The sequence below is a fragment of the Amphiprion ocellaris genome, chromosome 5 (assembly GCF_022539595.1).
Source record: "Amphiprion ocellaris isolate individual 3 ecotype Okinawa chromosome 5, ASM2253959v1, whole genome shotgun sequence".
NCBI lineage: Eukaryota > Metazoa > Chordata > Actinopteri > Pomacentridae > Amphiprion > Amphiprion ocellaris.
Window position 1 is genome coordinate 24,667,479 of NC_072770.1, and position 22,842 is coordinate 24,690,320.

The 22,842-nt window shown below is 40.9% G+C and overlaps 3 protein-coding genes across 5 annotated transcripts in view; 2 read left to right on the forward strand and 1 right to left on the reverse strand.

The window, feature by feature from the left end:
• The first annotated feature begins 1,813 nt into the window (after positions 1 to 1,813).
• smug1 (single-strand-selective monofunctional uracil-DNA glycosylase 1) lies at positions 1,814 to 6,458 on the forward strand. The gene is made up of 2 exons (XM_023297688.3): positions 1,814 to 2,269; positions 4,559 to 6,458. Exons 1-2 carry the CDS (start codon positions 1,952 to 1,954, stop codon positions 5,087 to 5,089), a joined length of 849 nt encoding a protein of 282 aa, XP_023153456.1. The 5' UTR covers positions 1,814 to 1,951; the 3' UTR covers positions 5,090 to 6,458.
• A 5,830-nt stretch (positions 6,459 to 12,288) lies between these two features.
• calcoco1b (calcium binding and coiled-coil domain 1b) lies at positions 12,289 to 19,438 on the forward strand. The gene is made up of 14 exons (XM_023297658.3): positions 12,289 to 12,527; positions 13,193 to 13,341; positions 13,490 to 13,592; positions 14,674 to 14,873; positions 15,030 to 15,242; positions 15,400 to 15,548; positions 15,624 to 15,693; positions 16,002 to 16,256; positions 16,348 to 16,473; positions 16,765 to 16,848; positions 17,326 to 17,413; positions 17,506 to 17,579; positions 18,294 to 18,376; positions 18,754 to 19,438. Exons 2-14 carry the CDS (start codon positions 13,210 to 13,212, stop codon positions 18,779 to 18,781), a joined length of 1,605 nt encoding a protein of 534 aa, XP_023153426.2. The 5' UTR covers positions 12,289 to 12,527; positions 13,193 to 13,209; the 3' UTR covers positions 18,782 to 19,438.
• A 148-nt stretch (positions 19,439 to 19,586) lies between these two features.
• LOC111587630 (retinoic acid receptor gamma-A-like) overlaps positions 19,587 to 22,842 on the reverse strand; it is a 38,455-nt gene continuing 35,199 nt past the window's right edge. For all 3 annotated transcript variants that reach the window (XM_035942667.2, XM_023297659.3, XM_023297660.3), the window contains one exon: positions 19,587 to 22,612. In XM_035942667.2, the coding sequence (XP_035798560.1) occupies positions 22,305 to 22,612 (308 nt within the window). In that variant the 3' untranslated portion in view covers positions 19,587 to 22,304. The remainder of the gene's footprint in view (positions 22,613 to 22,842) is intronic.

Here is a 22,842-nt window from a genome sequence, read left to right on the forward strand (position 1 = left end):
CCCAGTCACTTTTACACATCAGTGTCAATCTATATTTCACAATATTACCCCACTGATGGATTGTGTAATTTTCTCAGGTGTCAGAACTTTTGTGGACTTGGTTTTGGTAAATTGGCACCAACTAAAGTTAAGGATGTTGGGACAAGCCCAGAAAGCTGAATGAAAATGGAAATTTACATAAACTGAAAGATACGTGTAAATACAGAATTTTTTGGTTTGTGTCAAAATGAGGTTTAAAGAGCATTTTTCATTACAAAGTAAATAAAGTCATAGTAACCTCCATAGTTTCTTGGTGAGGAATGTTCTCTAGACTTTCTGGACTCTGTGATAAAACGGACTACAGTTCCCTTTAAATAATATTCCTCAATCAGCACCAACACAGCTGGAGAGCGTATACTTCTCCCTAACCTCAATGTTACACTCAAATCTGTCCCACTAAAGGCAATGGCAGAGAGGAACCAAAATTACTCTCAGGCAAGTGGATTCAAAATATGGTTTGTAAAAGCTATGTAAATGTTATACATACACATTTAAAAAAAATAAATTGATGTAACTGATAATGAAAATATATTCATTTAATCAACTCAATTGTGCAAAATTACCAAATGATACCATACAACTATATATGGAACATGAATCTTTTCTTTATAGGTGCCATCTTATATAGAACACTTCTCACAGTGCAGGTTTACTTGTGGTTTCTGGAGTTTCCAAATGCAGAGTTGGAGGTAGAACCTTCAGTTATCAGACTCCTCTGCTGTGGAACCACTTCCTGGTTTGGGTTCAGGAGTGTGACACCTTCTATATCCTCAAGATCAGGCTAAAAATGTTCCTTTTTGATAAAGTTTATAGTTAGAGCTGTTTACGTGAACCTGAAACATCTTCACTGCTACTAAGAGACTTCCCATGATGCACAGTGCACCTCTCCTCTCTTTCTCCATGCCTTCATATGCCATCATTGCATGCTACTAATTTTGTCTTCTCTCGCCAGTTGTTTGTATTTTGTTCTATCTGCAGATATTTCTAGATGTTTCTGATCCCACCATCCTCCCCTGTATTAACATGTTTTCTTATACATTTTGTCTGTTTTCTATCTGCTGTCTAATTTTCTTCGCCCTCGCCCCGCCGGGTTGAGTTAGACGACCACCCTTCCTGAACCTGGTTCTGCAGGAGGTTTCTTCCTGGTAAAGGTGTGAAGGCTTTGACTGAGGCCAAAGTGCTGCTCAAAGGAAATATTTGGATTTGCTGGGGTTCTCTCTAGAATATAATGTTTTAAAGCCTTTGTTCAATTTTGTGAAGTGCCATGACATGAATTATGTGTTAAATCGGTGCTCTATAAATGAAGGTAAGTGTGTTAAAACTTCATTGTTAAAATAACCACAAAAAATAAATAAGAAGATCCCTGGTTCACATGCCGGCCTGGACCTGAGATCTTTCTGCATGGAGTTTCCATGTTCTCCCTGTGCATGTGTGGGTTTTCTCCAGGTTCTCAGGTTTCCTCCTACAGTCCAAAAACATGCTGAGGTTAATTGGTAATTCTAAATTGCCTGTAGGTATGAATATGAGTGTGGTTGTTTGTCTCTATGTGTAGCCCTGTGATAGGCAGGCGACCTGTCCAGGATGTCCCCTGCTTTTACCCTAAGTCAGCTGGGATAGACTCCAGCAACCTGCGATGAGGATTAAGCGGTGTATAGATGATGGATGCATGGATGTAATCTGGCCCTTTGGTGCCCACAGAAGTCTATATTCTTTGCTGCAATTACACCAATATTGCTGTAGAGGGCAGCAACCATCTTTAATGAGCAAAGAAGAAGAACTAACAGGAAGGTGCAGAGGAAGAAAACACAACAAAACCCTCCGTTACATTGCATTGTTTCAGTCAAAGACCCAACGTTAATGCTACATTTTTATTTGACAAATCGGAGCTTTTTAAATACTTTTTCGCTCCAAAATGTCAGATGAAAACTCAACTGTAGGTGAAACGCTTCACCGTGGAGATGGAGAGACAAACCAGGGTCAGGGTAAACCAAAGCAGCAGGACAGTGGAGCTCTGGACGGGACTCCCTCCTCCAGGTTCCTGCGGGCTGAGCTGGAGCTCAACGCCCACCTCCGGCGGCTCTCCTTCAGCGAGCCGGTCCGGTACATCTACAACCCGCTGGAGTACGCCTGGGAGACCCACCGCTGTTATGTGGAGAAGTACTGTCAGCCCGGACAGAGGTTCCTGTTCCTGGGGATGAATCCTGGACCCTTCGGCATGGCGCAGACTGGAGTGAGCACAGCTTTACATACATGTGTAGTTTATAAATGACCACAGTTGCATTTTATAGAAAATAGCATGGTAATGCAGCATTGTTTGCGTCTGCACTGAGCGGTTTTCATTGGTTCTCAATGCGGAAGTAAACCGTAACAACAACATGTCCTAAGTTGTCATAACATCAGGAAGAGTTCAAAGCATGTACTGTATACAAAAGTGTAATACTTTTTAATAGTTTATCCGTAGTTTGAGCTTTTTAAAATAAATTTCCCCATTTTACATCAACAATTTCAACTATTTATTCATGCTCTTAGGTGGCTGTTTCACCCGTTCGTTAATTCTGTCATCATTACTTCTCTATTTTCAGCATTAATGCTTTCCTTTAGCCCTGTCTATTTCTGCTGGGTATTAAATTATTTTTAGGTAACTGCAGGTTCTCTCAGTTCTTTATTTAAAGAGCTTCAGTAGAAGAAACTGCACTTCTTTTTTGGTTCTTGAAGACATTTCACTTCTCATCTAAGGCCTTGTCCACACGTAGCCGGGTATCTCACAAAAACGAAGATATTTTTCTACGATTCGGCCTATCATCCACACGAAAACGCAGATTTACGTCATCAAAAACGATTCTTTTTAAAAACTCCGACCAAAGTGAAGATTTGCGAATTCTCCGTTTTATGCGTCTGCATGTGGACATCAGTAACCGGGGTTTTGCGTTTCGAAACGTCACCGCCTGCGACAAAATATGTTCTTACGTCACATATGCGACCTGTGTTTACATTCGGTAACAGTATGGATGCTCTCACAAGGTTTTGGGCGCTGTTTCTTGTACAGGCGCTTTTTACTTGCTTGTTTTTACAAGCCCAGATACTGCTCCACATTCAACAACACAGGCGAAGGACGACGTTAAGGACGGTTATTCTCCACCACCTTGCTAGGATTTGGGGAACTACTGCCACCTAAAGGTCCGGCATGCTTATGAATGTGCTGAAAAACGCACTTATGCGGTTAGGTATGGATGAAGTTTTTTTCTAAAAACGAGGTGGTGTGTACGTAAGTTTTTTTCTAGACGGAGGGGGAAGGATATTCGGTTTTACAAAAACCCTGCTACGTGTGGACTAGGCCTAAGAGTTCTCACTGATATTAAGTCCCAGAAAGTTGTTCTTATCCCCAGATCAAATGTTTGATGGTTAACAAATCAAACTCAGATGCTACCTGCAAAAGCCAATAGAAATACAGTTTAGTACTAGAACAACCCTCAAGAGAACAATAGATCACAGAGATACCTCATTATTGTTTATCTAACTGAATCTGCAGGTATTATTTACCTTGTGGTTTGATTTTATGTACCAGTAGTTAGCTGATCAGTATCCACACTGATCTCCATCACTGAGAAACTGCAAACACACACTAATGTTCAGAGAATCACAGAATTTAGGAATTCTTGCTTAAAGATCTTCTTTAAAATGACAAAATCAATAATATCTCCTACAAGTGTCAATAAATAGATTTTTGTGATATTTAAAGTACACTATTATAATCATTCATTTTATAGACACAGTTTAGGGCTCAGCGGCAGCCACAGTACATGTTTGAAATCAAGGTGCCTCAAACCACTTTTGGGCCTCAAAAGCTCCACGATATACATTGTGTATAAAACTTTATGGGCCTTATTTTGAGCCTTCGCAACTTGATGCATTTCACTAACTAGCTTTGGGCTTAACACAGTCTCCACAACCAGGGCTCCCAGTGAGGTAATCGCTGCATGTTAAAAACGAGGCAATAAGCACAGTCATGTTTTATTTTGCTGGTTTTATTAGTTCAGATTTATTGGTTACATGTGACATTTTTTATTATACTGTCAATTACTTTTACTAATAACTGACTATTCATTGAGTGAAAGGATAGTGAAAAATTTTCTAAATCTATCAGTAAATGAAAATAATGATATCGACTGGAAAAGCAGAGAATCCTTGCATTGAGAGACAGAAAACAGTGAATATATAGCTTTTTTTTTGCTTTTTGTTTTTTAATGACTCGCAAACAATTATTTGATTATTGCAAAATAGTTCTAATTGATTCATTTGTCGGTCGGTTCAACAACTAATTCTTGAACAAAAATAAATGTATTCAGATGTACCATCTTGATTTCAACACCACTTGTGTTTAGATCCTCACAGTTTTCACTTCTAAATATTTGTGTACTGGTCAGCTTTTGGAAACTTCAATTCCCGACTTGTTTAGATAAATTGCCATTCTTTTGTGCTTAAACACAATAACTCGAATAATCTAGTCCTCTTTGCTCAGGTCCCATTCGGTGAAGTGAGGTCAGTTGTTGACTGGCTGAAGATCACAGGGGAGGTTGGTCATCCTGATGACGAGCATCCGAAGCGACGGATCACGGGGCTCGCCTGCACTCAGAGCGAAGTGAGCGGTGCACGTTTTTGGGGCTTCTTCAAGAAATTGTGTGGTGAACCGGAGCTGTTCTTCCAACACTGCTTTGTGCACAATCTGTGCCCACTAATCTTCATGAGTGCCAGTGGGAAGAATTTAACGCCCCCTGAGCTGCCTGCAGCTGAACGGGAGGCTCTGCTGGCCCTGTGTGACATCGCACTGTGCCAGGTGGTGGAGGCACTCAACGTCTCCATGGTGATTGGCGTAGGAAAGGTGGCCGAGCAGCGGGCGCGGCGAGCTCTGTCTGCTGCAAGTATCAACGTGCGAGTCGAGGGCATCATGCATCCGTCGCCCAGGAACCCACAAGCCAACAAGGGCTGGGAGGATGTAGCTAAAGCCAAACTGGCAGAACTTGGTGTTCTATCTCTGCTGAACAACTCTTGAGCTAATCAGCTTCCTCTGACACTCATCAGTAGAAGTGTGCAGTTCACTCGCTCTGACAATAGATCAGGATGTGTGGAGTTCCAGCAACAGACTCAGAGTATCTTTAATTTGACGGGTGGTTTGCTGAACTATGGAAAAGTGCATGCTCACATTTTTCTTCACTGCTCAGTCTGTGTGTCTAAGCAAACGTTGCTTCCCTCAGTGACAATAGCAGCAAATAGCTCCAAGGAGAGTTTGTAATACATTAATGCCTTAACAACTCTTACCACAAATGCTGGAAACACACCTGTTCTACAAATGCATGTTTACTTTTACTGCAAAGATCTGTTTGTTCATTTCAGGATGGTGTTTTCTGTACAGATCCAGCATGGCACTGGATTATGAACCTAAAAATATTTCTACACTAATGTAGCTATAAGATGCTGTGGATGTGTGTGTAAGTCTTTATCCCAAATGTAAGCTCAGGGTCTAAGTGAGTGTTCAGTTTTGTGTTGTGTTTCAGTAAGCCCACTAATCCAGTATATTGGAAACAAAAAACTACTGTTATTGTTACTATGTCCAGCCTGGCCCGGTACTTATCAGTGAATTAATATGTGAAAATGAAACCAAAATTTAAATGTATTAACACAACAAATATTCACAATATTAAATAGGTATAGAAAATACTTTGATAAAGATGGCCTCCAAATATGGCAGAATTTCATGGGAAGCAATCATTACCCTTTGATAGGGTACTTTTAGAAAATTAAGGAATTAATTTGCCAATCCAATGTCTTTGGCACAAGTTAAATTACAATTCTGTGAATAAAATGACAACAGGTAAAACAGGTTGATTTTAAAACTCAGTTCAACTTAGTTTGTAGCATAAACTTTACAGACATGCTGCAACTTGTGACTGGTGACATTACAGAGTTCAGAAATAATACAGGAAAATACAGCACTGTAAAAATAGTAATCTGGTCCATGTGTTGTATGTGCCAGATTAGTACACAAGACTATTCTTTTATATGGTTTCTTTTTTTAAACGGTCTTCTTTGTCATTTATTTGGTCATGTATTTTATGAGTTTACATGCTGATTATGCCATGCTATTTAGTTTTTTTTTTTTTTTTTTTTTTTACTAGTTTTATGGATGTATAAACTCAATGCCCTTTAAACTAGAAGTTACTTGTTTAAATAAACTTTGAATTCTGAAATCTGGACAAATATGCTTCCTCTGGTGTTCCAAAAATGAAGGTTGACTGACAACTAAGGCTAATACTTTGCATGTGTTTAAAGCCTGCTAAATATTACCATATTAATATGTTTAGAAAGTCTTAACCCTCGTGTCGTCCTGCGGGTCAAAATTGACCCGTTTAAAAGTTTAAAAATGTGGGGAAAAAAAGTCAATTTTCACAGTGAAATTTCTGATGTCCACATTTTCAACATTTTTGGGAAATCTTTGAACATTTTTTGGTGGAAAAAAAGAAATGTTAAAAATGTTTCTTAAGAACATTGTGACGACCCTCCTCTTGGACACCAGGTGAGCCTGTTCAGAAGCTGAGGGTCATCAGCTGATTGAGCCACACCTGGGATCAAGTGACTCAAACTGCATCAAACCTCCCTCACTTCTAGTGTGTCTCTCTGACAGGAGCTGTTTCCTTCTGGACCTCCAGAAGCCTGGTTTTGGTTTGGTTTATAGTCTTTCGTGCACCTTGTTGGCTTGGTTTTGCATTACAATAAAACCTTTTTTTTTTTTTAGTCACCACCCTGTTGTTGTCTCACTGTTTTGTTGCAGCTTCAGAGCCGAGATGTAACAAATGGGGGCTCGTCTACACATTAGGGGAACCAGTGTAAGTGTTTGTAGCTTTGCTGGGTGATTGCCATCGTGGGCAGAGACTGGTAATTTTTGTGAATGAAGACAGGTGCTGTCTGGAGTGACTCTAGGTGTGGCCTGGCTGTTCAGCGTTTTATGGAAGTCTGCGCGTTCTGGTTGTTGGGAGACATGTGGTGAGTGTTTTCTGGAAGAAAAAAAAAGCAGCTCTTTGTAAGTTAAAGTAATTTTGTATATTTACTCAGAGGAAGTTTGTCACCAGGGAGTGATGCTGGTGTTTGTGTCTCTGTTCTATGGATTCTGTAACTGTACAGCGGTGTTAAGTCGCTGTGGTTCTGTCCCTGTTAGGCTTCAGAGCGAACTCCCTTGGAGTCCGTTGGGGGGTCGGTAGTGTGGGGGGATAGATACACAAGCTGGATTCTGGTTGAGGCAGTTAGAGGGACGGAACCACGGTGACGAGTCAGCTGTTTCAGCTGCAGAGGTTTACCTGTTGGAGAGCAGTTCTCTGAATCAGGACTGTATTAGTTTATCGAGTCATGACTTCTGTTGAGACTAGTTTAGACTCTGGTGAGGCTGTTCCTGGTGAAGCTGCTTTGAGCAGCTCGACTTTAACATTTAAGCAGCGTGAAAGATTACTGTTGTTAGAGGTTGAGCTTAAAAGGCTTGAGCTAGAGGAGCGCAGACTGAGCCTGAGTTCTGCTGGTGTCCTTGGTCAGACTCCTGGGGGTTCGTCTGGTCCTACACATTGGGTTGATGTGTCCATGAATCTGCGTTTGGTTCCCCAGTTTAGTGAACGAGATCCTGATACATTTTTTTTTCTCTGTTTCAGCGAGTGGCTGAGACCAGAGGCTGGTCTGATGCTGAGAGGACGTTACTCCTGCAGTGTGTTCTAACAGGTAAGGCTCAGGAGGCGTACTGTGCCCTCAGTGTAGCAGACAGTAAGGTCTATACTTCTGTCAAAGCTGCTGTGCTAAAAACATATGAGTTGGTACCTGAGGCCTACAGGCAGAGATTCAGATCCTGGGAAAAGTCTGGTCGCCAGACTCACACGGAGTTTGCCAGAGAGCTGACGACTCATTTCCATCGGTGGTGTTCTTCACTGAATGTTCATGCATATGTGACCGGCTGATTAGCCATCACGCCATACAGCTGTGGGGGAACTAATGATTGGTTTGGCCGTTGCAGCAGGGGGTTCAAATTGATTGACGGACGTAGTTCCAGTATACACCTGAACACTCCTGGACAGGTACGCGCTGTGCAGCACGTGAAACACTGGTAAGCTTTAGATTTTGTATTAATATTGTTTCTTCTTTTAAGACCAGTGTTCTGTGGCTGCAGTGCAGAGTCTGCTGACGGTGTCTCTGCTTATCGGCGGCGTCAGGGTCGGACATCCGAGGTAAACAAAATGTTTGTTTATGCTAATTGTTATCGTTCTGTTGCTTGATTGTTTTTAAACATTTCTTTGTTTCATTACCGTTTTGCCTCTGTTGCCTTGTCTTTTTGTTTGTTTATTTTGTTGTTTCTTTCTTTTAGTTTGTAGTTGTTTTGCCTAGTTCTGTATTAGTTTGCTTGGTTCGAGTTTAGTTTCGTTTCTCCCCATGTGTGCGTTTATCTTTAGGTTGTCGTGGTTGTGTTCTCTGGCTCAGTAATCAGGTTTCTCCCCTCCATAGCTGCGTAGGGCCTGTGTGACTGTCACTTTTAATAACTGCATTTATAGTAACGTGTGTGTGTGTGTGTGTGTGTGTGTGTGCGCGCGTGTGTGCGTGCGCGCGCTGAACATATTTTTGTACCAGAATAAAAATTGTATTTATATTTTTCTATACACGCCTCTGTATTCATTTGTGCACGTACTTGTGTTTATTAGGGGAAATCCTCTGTTGAGAGGCAGGATTGTTAACATTCTTAGGGTGAAAGTCCCTAGGTGGTGTTGTCGGTTCTGTGTTAAAAGAAACCAGAAGACCTTCACCAGTCCTAACTTGGTTACACATATGATGTTCTGTGTGATTTAATTATTCTGGAGCAGTTTAAGAACTCAGTTCCTCCTCACATTGCTGTCTATATAGGTGAACATAAGGTGAAGACAGCAGAGGAAGCAGCAACTTTGGCTGATGACTATGTGCTGACACATCTTGGTGACTACAGAGCTCAGGACAGTGGTAAAAATAAATATCAGTCAGCAGGTAAGACTGGAACAGACAGATTTGTGTGGAGTCAGGCACAGGGAAACTCCTGTAACTACTGAAGAGGCAGAGGCCACTGGAAAGCTGAATGTCCAGTAAAAGGTAGTTGTGAAGGTGGGCAGGTGGAGCCTGTTGTGCTCGCTGCTACTGGCAGGAGGTTTACTGGTGTCCTCTGTCCTGGTGTCTGTTCTCACAGATTTAAGGGGGAATCTGCAGTGGACTATGGTAGGTTACAGTCTGATTTCTCAGCCTTTCTGTCTAATGGTTATGTGCCCTGGTAGGTAGTAATGGTAAGGTACCAGTAAGAATTCTGAGAGATAGTGGAGCAAGCTGCACATTGATTGTGAGTTCTGTGCTGCCGTTCTCTCAGTTCACGGCTACTGGTGAAAAGGTTCAGATGAAGGGAATGGGTTTGGGGGTGCTGCCTGTTCCAGCCCATAAACTGTGGCTAAACTGTGGTCTAGTTCAGGGGGAGGTGACCATGGCAGTGCATTCGGCTCTACCAGTCCCAGGGGTGCAGGTTATTCTGGGGAATGACCTGGCTGGTAGCCATGTGTGGGCTGATGGTCCACCTCAACCTGTAGTAACTTTTTCTCCTTCTGTTGCAGAGAGGTTTCCTGTTTGCACAGCTACCCAGTCAGTGTTTGGTGGAGAGGCAGAATCAGGCTTCAAGCCGAGTGGTCCAGAGAGTATCCTTCACTGTGGTGATACCTGATTCTTTCCCTTCAGTTTCTCACAGTGACCTGGCAGCAGAACAACAAGCTGATCCTTCCCTCAGTGCAATGTTTGATTCTTCGCTTTTGGATGGGGAGAGTTCTGCACAGGGTTATCTGGCGAAAAACAATCTGTTGGTAAGGAAATGGGTGCCAACTGGGAAAGGTTTCATTTGTGATCCTGTTTTTCAGGTTGTTGTGCCTTCGGTGTGCCGTGGGGAGATACTGAGGACATCTTATGACCAGTATGGACATCTGGGGGTGCGTAAGATGTATTGTCACCTCCGAAAGTACATCTTTTGGCCTGGTTTGAAGAGAGATGTCTCTCTATATGTTAGGTCGAAGAGGAGTCAGTCTTCCCCTCCGCAGAGTAAAAAGAAGGGCTCATATGACCGTAAAGCTGAGGTTCATCAGTTTGTTAGTCTGCTTAAACCTAGGCCCAGCAGCATCAGTCCCATAAAGGGGTGGAAAAGGGTGCAGACTACACAAACTGGTAAGTGAGTGCTGGCCAAGGTCATGTCTTTAGGCTGCCCAAGGTCTTTCAGCTGTCCAGAGCCCTGGCTGGTGAAATGTGCTTGGAGGATCCAGTGCTTAGACCTCCTAGGCCCTGTCTGTTTCTTCCAACCCTACCACTCTTAAAGCGCTTCGCCCATCACCGGGGGGTTGCTGGGTGTAGGATTGGAAAGGTGGGTTGCCTGGAGGGAGGGTCTGCGCAGGGTGGTCTGGACATTGTGTACCAACAGTTATGGGATCTGCAGAAAGTATTTTGGTGACCATTTATCACAGCAAGCGATTGTATTGTGTACTGTTGATGTGTGCTGTCTCAGACTCCCAGGGGAAGCCTCATCTTAAGGGGGAGTGTGTGACGACCCTCCTCTTGGACACCAGGTGAGCCTGTTCAGAAGCTGAGGGTCATCAGCTGATTGAGCCACACCTGGGATCAAGTGGCTCAAACTGCATCAAACCTCCCTCACTTCCAGTGTCTCTCTCTGACAGGAGCTGTTTCCTTCTGGACCTCCAGAAGCCTGGTTTTGTTTATAGTCTTTCGTGTACCTTGTTGGCTTGGTTTTGCATTACAATAAAACCTTTTTTTTAGTCACCACCCTGTTGTTGTCTCACTGTTTTGTTGTAGCTTCAGAGCTGAGTTGTAACAACATTCACCAAAAAAATCAAAATCTAGCAAATTTTGCTGATGATTTGATTTTTTTTTTGTGAATGTTCTGAAAGAAAATATTGGAAGTTTTACTGATATATATGTAATACTTCATATATTTTTAGGATTTTTTTGGAAGATTCTTACTAATTTTTGGGAAATATTTACAAAAATTTTCTTGCAAAATTTTTTTTTTTTTTTTAAATGAAACTTTCAAGGGAAACTTTTAAGAAATTATTGGAATTTTCTTCCTGAAAGTTTTGCAAATTTTCAGAAATTTGGGGAATTTTTTTTCTGAATTTCTGGATTTTTTTAAATTTTTTTTCAGACAAGGAAATAATATTTTTTGGTGCCTGTAAATGAGGACAACGGGAGGGTTAAGCCCCTGTCCTGTAGTTTGTGTTTTGCCGTCTGCAGGTTCCTCTAGTTGTGGAGCTACATGTTTCTGATCTGCAGTTTAGTGGCCTAACCAACCTCCTCAGTGCTTTATCAGTGTTGTCTTACGCATTGTCTGTTTTCAGTCTGCTATCCTGTTGTCTTTACCTTCATCCTAACTGGTTGAGGCAGATGACTGCCCTGACTGACCCTGGTTCTGCCTGAGGCTTCATCCTGGTAAGTAGGAGGGTTTTTTCATCTGTGTTGTCAAATGTGTGTTTTAATGGGATCTAAATGAATCTTTGGATCTGTTCTGTTTCTCTATGATTTTGCAAGGTCTTCACTTTACCATGTGATGCACTTTGAGATGACATATGTTGTGAATCATATCAATCAACCTGAACTCAACTGAGCAATCTCCAGAGTGAAATTCTAGATTTAAATTTGAAATTGTGAGCCCTTAAATGCCCCCAAATCCTTCTTGTGTTTCATGTGGGTTTGTGCTACAGCTACACTGCCATCAAGTGTTTAAAGTGGGAACAGGATTCTTTCGCAATCACAGGATATAATCAAAGGTTGGCTATTGAATTTTACAATATATTTCAAGTCTTTGTCCAAATTACTGTAAATTGGAAAATGTTGGATGAGCCGTCACATTTTACACAAAACACTCGGCTTTGTGTTCATTTCTGCTTCACAGGAGTCTGAAGCAAACATTTTATTTCCAGACTTTTTGCATTCTAAATTCATCTAAATGAAACACATTGCAGAGATAAGCTTGCATGGATTCTGTTGTTTGTATACTTTTTGACTGAATCCATGTTGGATGCATTTAGATTGTTATTAAAAGACATGCTAGACCTTGAGGAAAGTGCCCCCCTCCTTTCCTAACCCCTGCTCGTGCCACTACCAAGAATTGCAGTGAGGAGGAACCAGCAGCAGCAGATCCTGTGTCCTATAATCGTATCCTGCAATGGGAGTTGAAGTCTGCAGAGCTACTTTGCCATCTGACAAGCTGTGTACTCATGAACTGCATCTCCCATGAGTCACCCAGCATCACCAATTCTATTTGGGGTTCACATGGTTCAGGGGTGGTTGTGAAACTCTTGCACCTGACAGGACTGCTCATCATCTACAGACTGATGCAAAGCTATTCCTCATGAGGTAGCAGAAAAGACACGGCATTCGTTTCTCTACAGAATAAGGTAAGATTAACACTACCAACACCAACATTAACTCCGCAGAGCTCATTAAGTTATTAAACCCAGCAATTTATCTCAGAAAGCTACAAACAGAACACTAACAATGGGCACGCGTCATGTGTTCTCATGAATAGTATGTACATAGGAGGAACTGATTTGTTTGCTGAATGCATTGATTAGACATATTAAATTTTTAACTGAAAATGTCAAGTTTTTAAAAAAAAAAATTGTTTCTGGATGCAGTCATCTTTTCATGATTGTGGTTTTTAGGAATGAAATGTCAAAAAAAAAAAGTGTTGGAATGTCAATTAAAGCTATTAGTCTGCTAATAACCTTTAATTAATGAAGTCTAATCCTAAAAATTGTGCCATTATTATTTTGAGAGTCAATTGATGTATTTGTTTTATTTTTGGAGTATAAAATGCCACATGCCCAGAGCTACAACTAATTCACTCACAATGTCTGATTTTTGTGAACTATATGCTAGAATCTAAGCACTCGTATATAAGCTTCTTGTTTATAAACATATTGTTGAGCCATAGGCGGCCGGTGTTTTGACCATGCTGCATTCCTAAACTGACTCTGCTATCACGTTTCATCAGCTGTTCTCATCCAGACTGAAACTGGAGCACATTTCACTGGACCCATGTGTGTTTCTTCCTAAACAGCAAAGCTTCCTATTACCATGGATAAACAGTCCACAGTGGTGTTTCGAAATGTGGGACAGCTCTACTTCCCCCAGACCAGAGTGGAGTGTCACTACAGCCTGAGCTCAGACCATCAGTGGAGCAGCAGTGACTGGATTGGCATTTTTGAGGTAGATTCACCCAATTTACCACCACCATCCCCGACAAATAAAACAGAAAATATCACAACTCTTTGTTACTGTGTTACATGAGCGGTGAAGAAGATGCACATTTCTATGCTTCGTGGAACAAAAAATGTGTTTTTCTGTCCTGTCACAGATGGGCTGGTCTTCAGTTAAACAGTATTACACGTACACATGGGTTCTAGTTCCTGAAGGTTACACTGAGGGAACCACTGTCGACTTCTGTGCACTTTTCCAGGGTAAGATCAGCAAAACATCTTTTAAAAGGACAGTTAATGATTCAATCTTCTTCAAATTTGAACCTTAACAAGTAACTATGTGATCACAGCAGCCACAACACCCATCAACATGTTGAGGTTACGACCAGTTTCTGCCCAGTGTTCATTTCTACATGAATGCGTGATTAGGGGTCGGACCAACCCCATCTTCCAACTTCGTTTTTTATCTCAGCTACACGCCTGTGATGTTTTGAGTGCATCTTGTACAGTTGTGACACTATTGTGTCTACAGACAGACATAGAAACACCTAGCAGTATTTCAAAGATAGCTTTGTGGTGGTTCCTTCTACAGTTGGTGTCTCCAGAACATATTTTGCTATGATCACACAAACACTTACAGATAAACAGACTGACAAGATGAAAACAATGTGACAGAATCGACTGCAATGCCTTTTCAAGGGGTCATGGCGTGAAATTTGAGGGGTCTAAAATATAAAAGTGCTCAAAATGACATGACACCAAAAATGACATATCCATCAACATGCTGACATTCCAGCTCATGAGTACTCAGTAGTCATTACTGCATTATTACACAATTATGGGTCAGACCAAAACCTATTTTCCAAATTTGACCCTCATATTCATCTCAACTATACACCAATAAAGTTTTGTGACCGCATCTTGCTCTGTTGTAACACTATTGTGTTGACAAAATCCTTTCCCAGACAAATAAACAGACTTTAAAACGCCTGCTTCAATACTCAAAGCCTGGTATTTTATGGTAGTCTGGGCTACATTAGGTGTCTGCAGGCCTTTCTCATTGCAAGTTTCAAACTTCTTATCATCACTAATGGTCTGATCTACTTGTAATACACACAGTAGTGGACAGAGTGTACAGACGGCAAGGTGAAATGTTAAACCACTGCAGATCAGCAAGAATAAGACTTTGCTGATGTAATGCAGTGCAGGTTCTTGGAACAACTCCTGCAAATGTTGCTCTTAGATTAGAGCTTGCTGTGCTTCTATTCAAGTCTTATTTTCTTCTGAAATATTTGGTGAACCAACAACATTAGGCTTAATTAGAAATGTCTACCCAATGCAGCATCCTACCTGCCCCGGCCCAGTACTGTGGAGTACCAGTTTGTATATGTGGATAAGATGGGGGAGGTTCGTGCATGCAGTCATCCCTTCACTTTCTGTGCTCCCAAACCGCTGGATGAGCTGGAGACTCTGAAAGAAGAGCAAGAAGAGGAGGGAGAGGAAGAGCTGCTCCTGGTCATCCCCAGGGCTCAGCTGCTGCAGGTGGGAAGAAAAAGTTCACTGAGATTTCAAGAACTGAGTAGAAGCATCAGTGTGAAGGCATTACAAAGATCTTAGTAGTTACTGTGGAAGTATTTAAATATGTTTGCATTTTTCAATGCAGCTGTGCAGTCATCTGTCATCCTGTGTTGTCCACAGAGTCGACTAGAGGAGTGCTTGAAAAAGCAGGCGGATTTACAGCGAGCTCTGGATGCAGCAAAAAAAGAGGCAGACAACGAGAAAGAAGACTGCAAAAAAGCAAGAATGGACTGGGAGTGTGAAAGAGAAGCAATGAAGGCGGAGATCACTGAGCTCAGAGACAACCTGAGACACGACCGCGAGATGCTGAAGAACATGGAGGGAAAACACAAGGTACAGACGGCTCACATCACCTGTTCAACAACGCTGCAACACAACTGCTTTGGTGCTTGATAAAAAGGTTTCTAATTAATGGAACAAACACAATAAAAGATATGACATAAAAAGTTATGTATAATATTTTTTTTCCTTCTCTATACAACACTGAAAGGATGTAAAATACGATCAGGAAAATCTAAACTCTGAACTGAGTAAACTTATGACTGAAAAGGCTGAGAGTCAGCAGCAAATCAAAGACCTGGAGGATGACATCAGAGTTCTGACTGACAGAGAGAAAGAAGGAAACAATGAACTGGAAAGGCAAGTGTCTGAGACATATGCAAACTTAAATATCATTTTCTAGTCTGCAACTAACCTAATTTATTTTTACCACAGACTGAAAGAGCGAGTGAAGAGAATGTCCAGTCAAATGAAGCACGACGAGGAAAAGAGAAAGTCTCTGCAGGTAACTAGTTGATGCCGACGATTAAGAAATATGGTGACCGAGGTTGACAGAGGACAGACGACTCTGTAACATAAGAAAACCTCTGATCTCATGACAAACTGCGACCAGGCCAGATATAGGTGGTCAGATCTTTCTACAAATAGGATAAGAAGAAGGGTCATTCCACCTCAGTTCATCAAATTTTTTCAAAAAATTCATGCCTGACCAACTCATATTTGTCAGTTTTTTCTGTGCATGCGTATGGTTGTAAGTAAAATGTTTAAAAGTCCTTCAAGAGAGTGGGGTCGTACCTCTTCGTCTCTTTGCAGGTGGAGAACGAGGCTGCTCTGGCGGAGCTGCGAGGGCTGCAGGACCGTGTGGAGACCAGCGAACATATAGCTGAGAACCTCCGTCGGGAGCTGAGGGAGCTGGGCACCCGACAGGGCAACACCCATGCTGAGCTGCACCAAGCCCGGCTGCAGGTGGCCCAGCTGACCCTGCTGCTGTCTGAGGAGAACCTGGTCCTCAGGGAGGAGAGGGCCAACTGGGCTTTAGAGAGAGAGGCATACAAACATGCAGCAGAAGTGAGGATGCAGCAGGACCTGATGCTGCACAAGCATGACCTATATATAGATCTGACTTCATTAGTAAACCTGTTTTCTTGTTTTTGTGCAGAGTGAGAAGAAGAAATTACAAGATCTGAGCTGTGAGGTGCAGAGAAAAGAAGAGTGGCTCCAGGAGGAGAGGACAGAGAGAGAGAAACTAGAAGTAGAGCTCGGGGAAGAGAAAGATTACAATAAAGTAAGTAAATCATGATCAATATTATTTAATTCACAAACACATCCAGCTCTAAATATAACTGCTGCGGTTCTGCATCGTCAGTTGCTCGGGTTGCACTTTGGAAACTGGAGATTCATGCCAGAGTTCAGCGCAGCTCTTTTATTACTCACATACTGGCGCAAATAGAAAAGCTTCCATGAACAGTGAGTAAACATTTCTTCACACCGTCATGTGATGAACTGCAGGAAAAGAGGACACATCAGCTGTGTGGGTGTTGAGGTGATGTGAGTTAAATGCTGCTGCCCCCTGTAGGTGCTGCTGAGAGAGCTGCAGGAGCTGAAGGCCAGTCTGAGAAAAATCCAGAAGGAAAGAGACGAGGAGCAACTAAACAAACAGGCAAGAATTCCTCACAGGATCACCAATACACCTTATATTTCCTTATGATTTGCCATTCTTCAGGAGTTGAGTCAAGAGTTCTAGATAACAATTCACAGTGCATGATAGAATAGCAAAGAATTGTGCTGTTATAGATACTGCCAGTTTTGCTCTTGTTTGTGGCAAATATTTTGAACTAAAGTCAATCTGTGAATATGAGACTTTCTTGTTTGAATTTCTACATTATTGGTATTGCCATTTTATTCAATTAAAAGATGGGAATACGTCTTTCCCCACATTTTACACTCATTCTGTAGCTTAAAACATTATTGATGTCAGCGGTATCTTCAATTATTCACAAAGAAAGCACTTAATAAACTCAAGTAATTAAAGGACAATACCATCATGACAGTTTACATTGAAATACTTTAATTTACTTCCCTCTTTTCTCTACCTGTTCTTCTTCTTATCTGTGGGTTTATATTTGGAAACTTGCAGGACCTGGTGAGCTACATTCATCAGTTAGAGCAGATGTTGGAGACTGTGCCAGAAACTAGATCAAATATCGTAGTTTCTACATGCATCTGTAAGTTTAAAAAGTCTCTCTGTGCACCAGACTAATGCTTAACAGCATTATAATGAGGAGCAAAGTAAAGAATTATTCCCATTTTTGAACAGCTTCTGACTCGTCCTCTGAGGATGACAACGATGAATCTTCAGCCTGTGAGGACTCACCAGCCTCAGACACAAAGGTTTGCCATCCAACTAAACTAATCAAGGATTAACACCACCTGCATTGGCTTCCAACAGACCTGAGTGGTCAAATATTTGACTAGTTTCCCAGCTGAGTCGTCCAGCTCTGCTGTTTGTTCCAGCTCCACCGTTGGACACCTGGGTTTAGTGCTGTCACAGAAACAATGATGCATTTTATCAAACCAGATCAAGTGAAAAAGAAAACACGGAACAATGACATTTGAGAGAAATATCTCACTTGTATTTTCACAAAGAACTTACACATCATCAACTCATTCATTTATGATTTGCTTCAGGATATCCTCTGCCAACACAGAATATAATTAGCTAACTTTATAACCAACAGCCTTGTTGCAAGCTCAGACACTTTTATATGGTTGATTTTGCGAAAATTAGATCAGTTATAAGCTTTTTGTGTAAAAGCATGACTTATTTATAAATACAGAGCAGTAAAAATATTTTAAAATGAGCATTAGACACAGGGTTTTAATGTTGAGGCAGATCAGTGCATGTTAAAATACTATTTTAGGAGACACACAAAATAGCCACTGCATCTTGACCCTTGTTTTCCAGTATTGATACATCATAGACATTAGAGTGGAAACACTGCTCAGTGTTACTGGTTCTTAAATAAACACTAGGTTTAAGTATATTAGGAAACGACAGCAAGATTTACATTCTACATCCATCTTTGTTTCTGTCTGTTGAATCAGGACGAGAAGAGGCAGGACTGTGAAACAAGAGCTGATGAACGGAAGGAACTGATCTTAAAAGACCTCGTCAACCCCGTCCTGAGGTGACAAATCTGGCTTTTTACCAACTGCAACAAAGACACCATTTCCTCCATCATGATTAGAATCATTACTCTCCTCACTGCCAGCATGTTTTATAAAGTCTGTCATCGACTTATAGTTCACTTTCTTCTGATAGTCAGCTCTAGAGAGTAAAAATAATAAATAATGTAACAACGCAATAAGAGGGGAAAAAAATGCAAATATCTAACACATTCATATCAGGCAAGCAGCAGATTATTAGGAATAGATCTAAGAGTTTTAGTATCATCTTTATTGACAGTAGAATGTGTTTTGTTTTTTGTTTTTTTTTTACCCTTGGCACCTTTTGTAAATCTTTCTTTGTCTTTTCTTTTCTGTAAATCTCTCCTATCCTCTCCAGTGATCTGGCTGACGCCCCCATGTGGTAACACAAGGAAGAACTGATAGTCAGGTTGATGTGTATCACTGCAAAAATAATTGTCTTTAGGAACCTGTAACATTTTGGGATAATTCTCCCGTTTTGTTAATGTTAAAATTAGATGCCTGTTTTCAGAGAAAATGTGGCAAAGTTTGTAAGTGTCCAGATTTGTGTTTATTAGTGTGTTTAATGGTTTCACTACTGATTCAGAATTATTCAGTAAGTTTAACCTAAAGATGTAAGTGCTAATTACAAAGTTTACAGTTTTGTCCTCTTTATATTTTTCGATGCAGACACCAGCTATCCCACAACATCTTGCAGTTTGTTTTAGAACATGTGCTTCCTTTGCTATTATCTTTTTAGTTCATTACAATGTGGATTTGTTGCAACTGCTGTGGTGAATGTGGAACTTGATGTTATGATACCTTGAACTGAATCCGCTGCATCGTATTTTGGTGGCATACCAGCCCATAAACTCTGTGTGACTCCTGAGATCGTGGTGAATGTGTGGGTGTGCGTCACGGTGCAGTGTGAAATGTTTGGTTTCAGTTTGTTGAGAGCAACGCCAGGTTGGATGAACATGAACGTGTATTTCTGATATTTTTCCTTATTGATACGACCCCCTGTCAGAAAGACGGGGCTGTAAAATAAAAGATGAAAACACACACATGCTGATTTTGGTGAAGGTATGTGTGTTTATCGTCTTTTAGATTGTATAAGACAGCAGAAATACTGCGTTGAAAGAGTAGCAGTTGTTTCCATCATATGATTCATCATGTGAAGATGTGATGGCAAAGAAGATGACAAGTTAAAAGTCTGAGAACAAAAAGCGCCTTTATCAAAATACAAGAAACAACAAACAGCAAATAATAGGCAACAAAAAAAGCAAAAATAGTATTAACTTCTCATAAAAATACATAAAAACAAGAACATATCAGCCCAGTTGTTGTATTATTCTGTGTGTCCATCAAAACTATTTTGCTACAAGTCAGATTGAAATAAAACTCGTGAGGAGTCTGAATCATCCCTGAACATGAAGACAATACATACATTTCTTACAGAAACTGTTTATAAAAAGTAAGACATCAGTTAAAATTCAACAACACAATGTAACAGAGATGAGTCAAGATTTAAAGGTCATTTGAGATCTTGAAATATCCTGCCGCAAAAAAAAACAAGTGAATACATATAGAACCCTATTAGAGTTTATATTGTTTTGTTTCTATCCAAATGTAATGTCATACCTTTCTTTGGTCTTTTTTCTGAAATCACATGCTTTTGTATTTATCATTATGAGTTTAGGCCTCAGTGATCTTTTCCATGGCTTATTTATTGCACCGGCTCAAATTCAGGAAAAGAAATAAGTTTAAGGAACAGATAAAAGGAACAGAAAAGAGTTTTTTTCTGACATGTCATGGTTATATGATTCAGAAACATCTTTAAATAATAAACAACATTTATGTAGACTTGGCTGATGATATGCAACATATTGTGAAGAAGAGCAGAGTGAAGGAAAACATTAAAGATATGTTTTGTCTTTTATCTCAGTCATATGGTTGTGATGTTCTCATCCTTGGTGACAAAATCACAACTTATCAGTCTAAAAAACATAATTATGGCCTCACTCTTTGATTTTTGATAAACTTCTGTGTCTTTGATGGCTTTAAATCTGGTGCTACAGCTGGTGTGTTGCCACAATGGTCATATAAGAGCTGATTTCTGCTTATCACGTGTCTTTTTCAGATTTCTCACTTGAGCTTTGTTTTTGAAACTACATCAACAATTTGTTGCAGCCACGTTGCTGCAATGTTTCACACCACTAAGGTCAGTGTGCTGATGGAGAATCCTCTAACTTTTAGGGAGTTCATGAAGAGTCACATTGTCTTTCATTACGCAAATAATGTCAGTTTCATACATCTTCTGTAAAAAAGTTGTATAGTCTTGATGAAAAACAGATTATAAGTATTTTTTACAAAATCCATGTCTTGCATCACTCATTAAATACAACACACATGAACACACATCATTGGAAACTGTTGCCCTGCGATTCAGCCGACAGGAAGCGTTTGTTTTGCTTATGTTGCGACCTCAGAGAAGTGCGATATTTATCAATGGAAGTAGCAACTGATGATATGATTCTTGGTCAGCTCGCATCAGTGACCTGCTGTCCACCAGAAGTCATGAGTCTTTTAAAATTTTTAGATTGTTTTTCTTTAGTTTTGTAAATCAGTTTACAGATGCTAGTAAGTGGACTAAACACTAACTGTGGAAGATGCAGTAATGACAGTAACATCTCTATAACATCACTGTGTTTTGGTTCATGCTCTCACTTGCACACACACACACACACACCTGAGGTTTCTGTAAAGTAAACTGATTTTTGGGGTTTTGTCTGTTGGGAGGATTCTTTGCTCGCTCTTTAGGAAATTAAAATGTTATGGCTTACCTGCACTTGGCTGCTGCACCAAGGACATGATTGTATTGTGAGATTTTTAACCAACTGTGGTGTAAGAAGAAGCTCTGATGGGGGAGTCTTGTTGGGAGAAAACACTCTAGAAACAAGTGGCCCTGAAAGAATCAACCTGAGACTGTGTGATGACATTAAATCTACCCTGCAGATTCAGCTGTTAGATTATTGTACATGTGTATTGTTGAGAGGTGGAGATATGTTCCTGAATTTGTTTTGCTTTTCTTTTTATTTGGCCCACAAGCACCAGAGGTGAAATTAAAGTTTCTCTTGTTCTCTATCAGGTTACATTATACTCATCAGAGGTTTTTATGAATCAGAAGGATAACGTACATAACCATGTGCTTGTCACTCTGCGAGTTTGAGTCCTGCTCATGACTCCCTCTCTCTTTGCTATTGCTCTTTTTCCTTTTTTTTTTTTTGCTATTGCTTTTCACTGTGTCCGATAAAGCAGAAACGCGTACAATTAAAGCTTATAAAACACACGTCCAGTCCCATGAGAGCAGGACTGAGTGAAAAATATACAAAAAAAAAAAAAAAACCAGAACAACACAAGGTCTCACAAACAGGCATAAACACAGAACAGAAATGTGTACATGCTTAGAAAAAAAATACATTGAAAAAATAAGTAGCATATTTCCAAATAGTAATAAAGGTAATTCTGAGAAGACATTTGCGTCGTACGGACACCATGTAGAGTTCTGTTGTTGCAATGTATTTTCACCATCAATTTTATACAAAGCATAGCCCTTAACAGATAGCGGAGGAGTGCATTTACTTCTGTCCAACAATTCCTCTCTTTGTGTGGACAAAACACTTTTTCAAATATCTTTAACACAGTCTGGCACAGTGATTTGTTTTAATAGTGCCCTCACCAATCCACTGAAATGTAGTGCTTTTACTTCCTATTCTGAATTGAACACATTTTTTCCTTTCAGTCTGTATGTACAGTTTAAGTAGATATGTGCTGTATGAAAACACCGTTTAGGATGTTTAAGAGCCTAAATGTGTGAGGTTCCTGGGAGGTGATATTGCTCTGTGAGGCTCAGCGATCTGCGTCTTCTTCTCACTGCGTCACGCTTTTCTTTTGAGCAGCCGCCGCCCCTGCTGATGTCTCCCCCCACGGCTCTCCATCACTGTCCGCCCCTCGCTCTTTCTCCTCGTCCCAGTAGTCGTCCTCTTCCTCCTCCTCCTCCGACTCGTACGTGGACTTCTCTTCTTGCTTGATGGCTTGAATGGCAGGGGGAGCAGCCGCAGCGCTGTCACCGGAGTCGCTGCTGTCCTCGAAGGCCTCGGGGTTCTCCAGCATCTCCCGGATCAGCGGAGGCATAGGGCCTGGGATCTCCGTCTTTAATGTGATGGCTCTTTCTGCACCTACAGGCACATGAATGTATATTTAACTGTTAGCGCGTAAACCTCCAACCAAACCACATCTATCTGCACATCTATGTTTAAAAGCGCTGGCAGCCCGTCATTTGGTAGCAGCTTGTGTGTATTGTGCAGCTCGTGCATGTGTCTCTCAGTGCTGACAACTGTGGATTTGAGACACTAGTTTCATAACAGGAAATTGGGTAAGAGTAGGGACTCTCATTTGGACACCATGA

Coding starts and splice junctions, on each gene's coding strand:
- smug1 (XM_023297688.3), top strand. CDS start 1,952: ATGTCAGATGAAAACTCAACTGTAGGTGAAACGCTTCACCGTGGAGAT. Junction 2,270..4,558: donor TCGGCATGGCGCAGACTGGA/GTGAGCACAGCT, acceptor CTCTTTGCTCAG/GTCCCATTCGGTGAAGTGAG.
- calcoco1b (XM_023297658.3), top strand. CDS start 13,210: ATGGATAAACAGTCCACAGTGGTGTTTCGAAATGTGGGACAGCTCTAC. Junction 17,580..18,293: donor CACCAGCCTCAGACACAAAG/GTTTGCCATCCA, acceptor CTGTTGAATCAG/GACGAGAAGAGGCAGGACTG. Junction 18,377..18,753: donor CTCGTCAACCCCGTCCTGAG/GTGACAAATCTG, acceptor TATCCTCTCCAG/TGATCTGGCTGACGCCCCCA.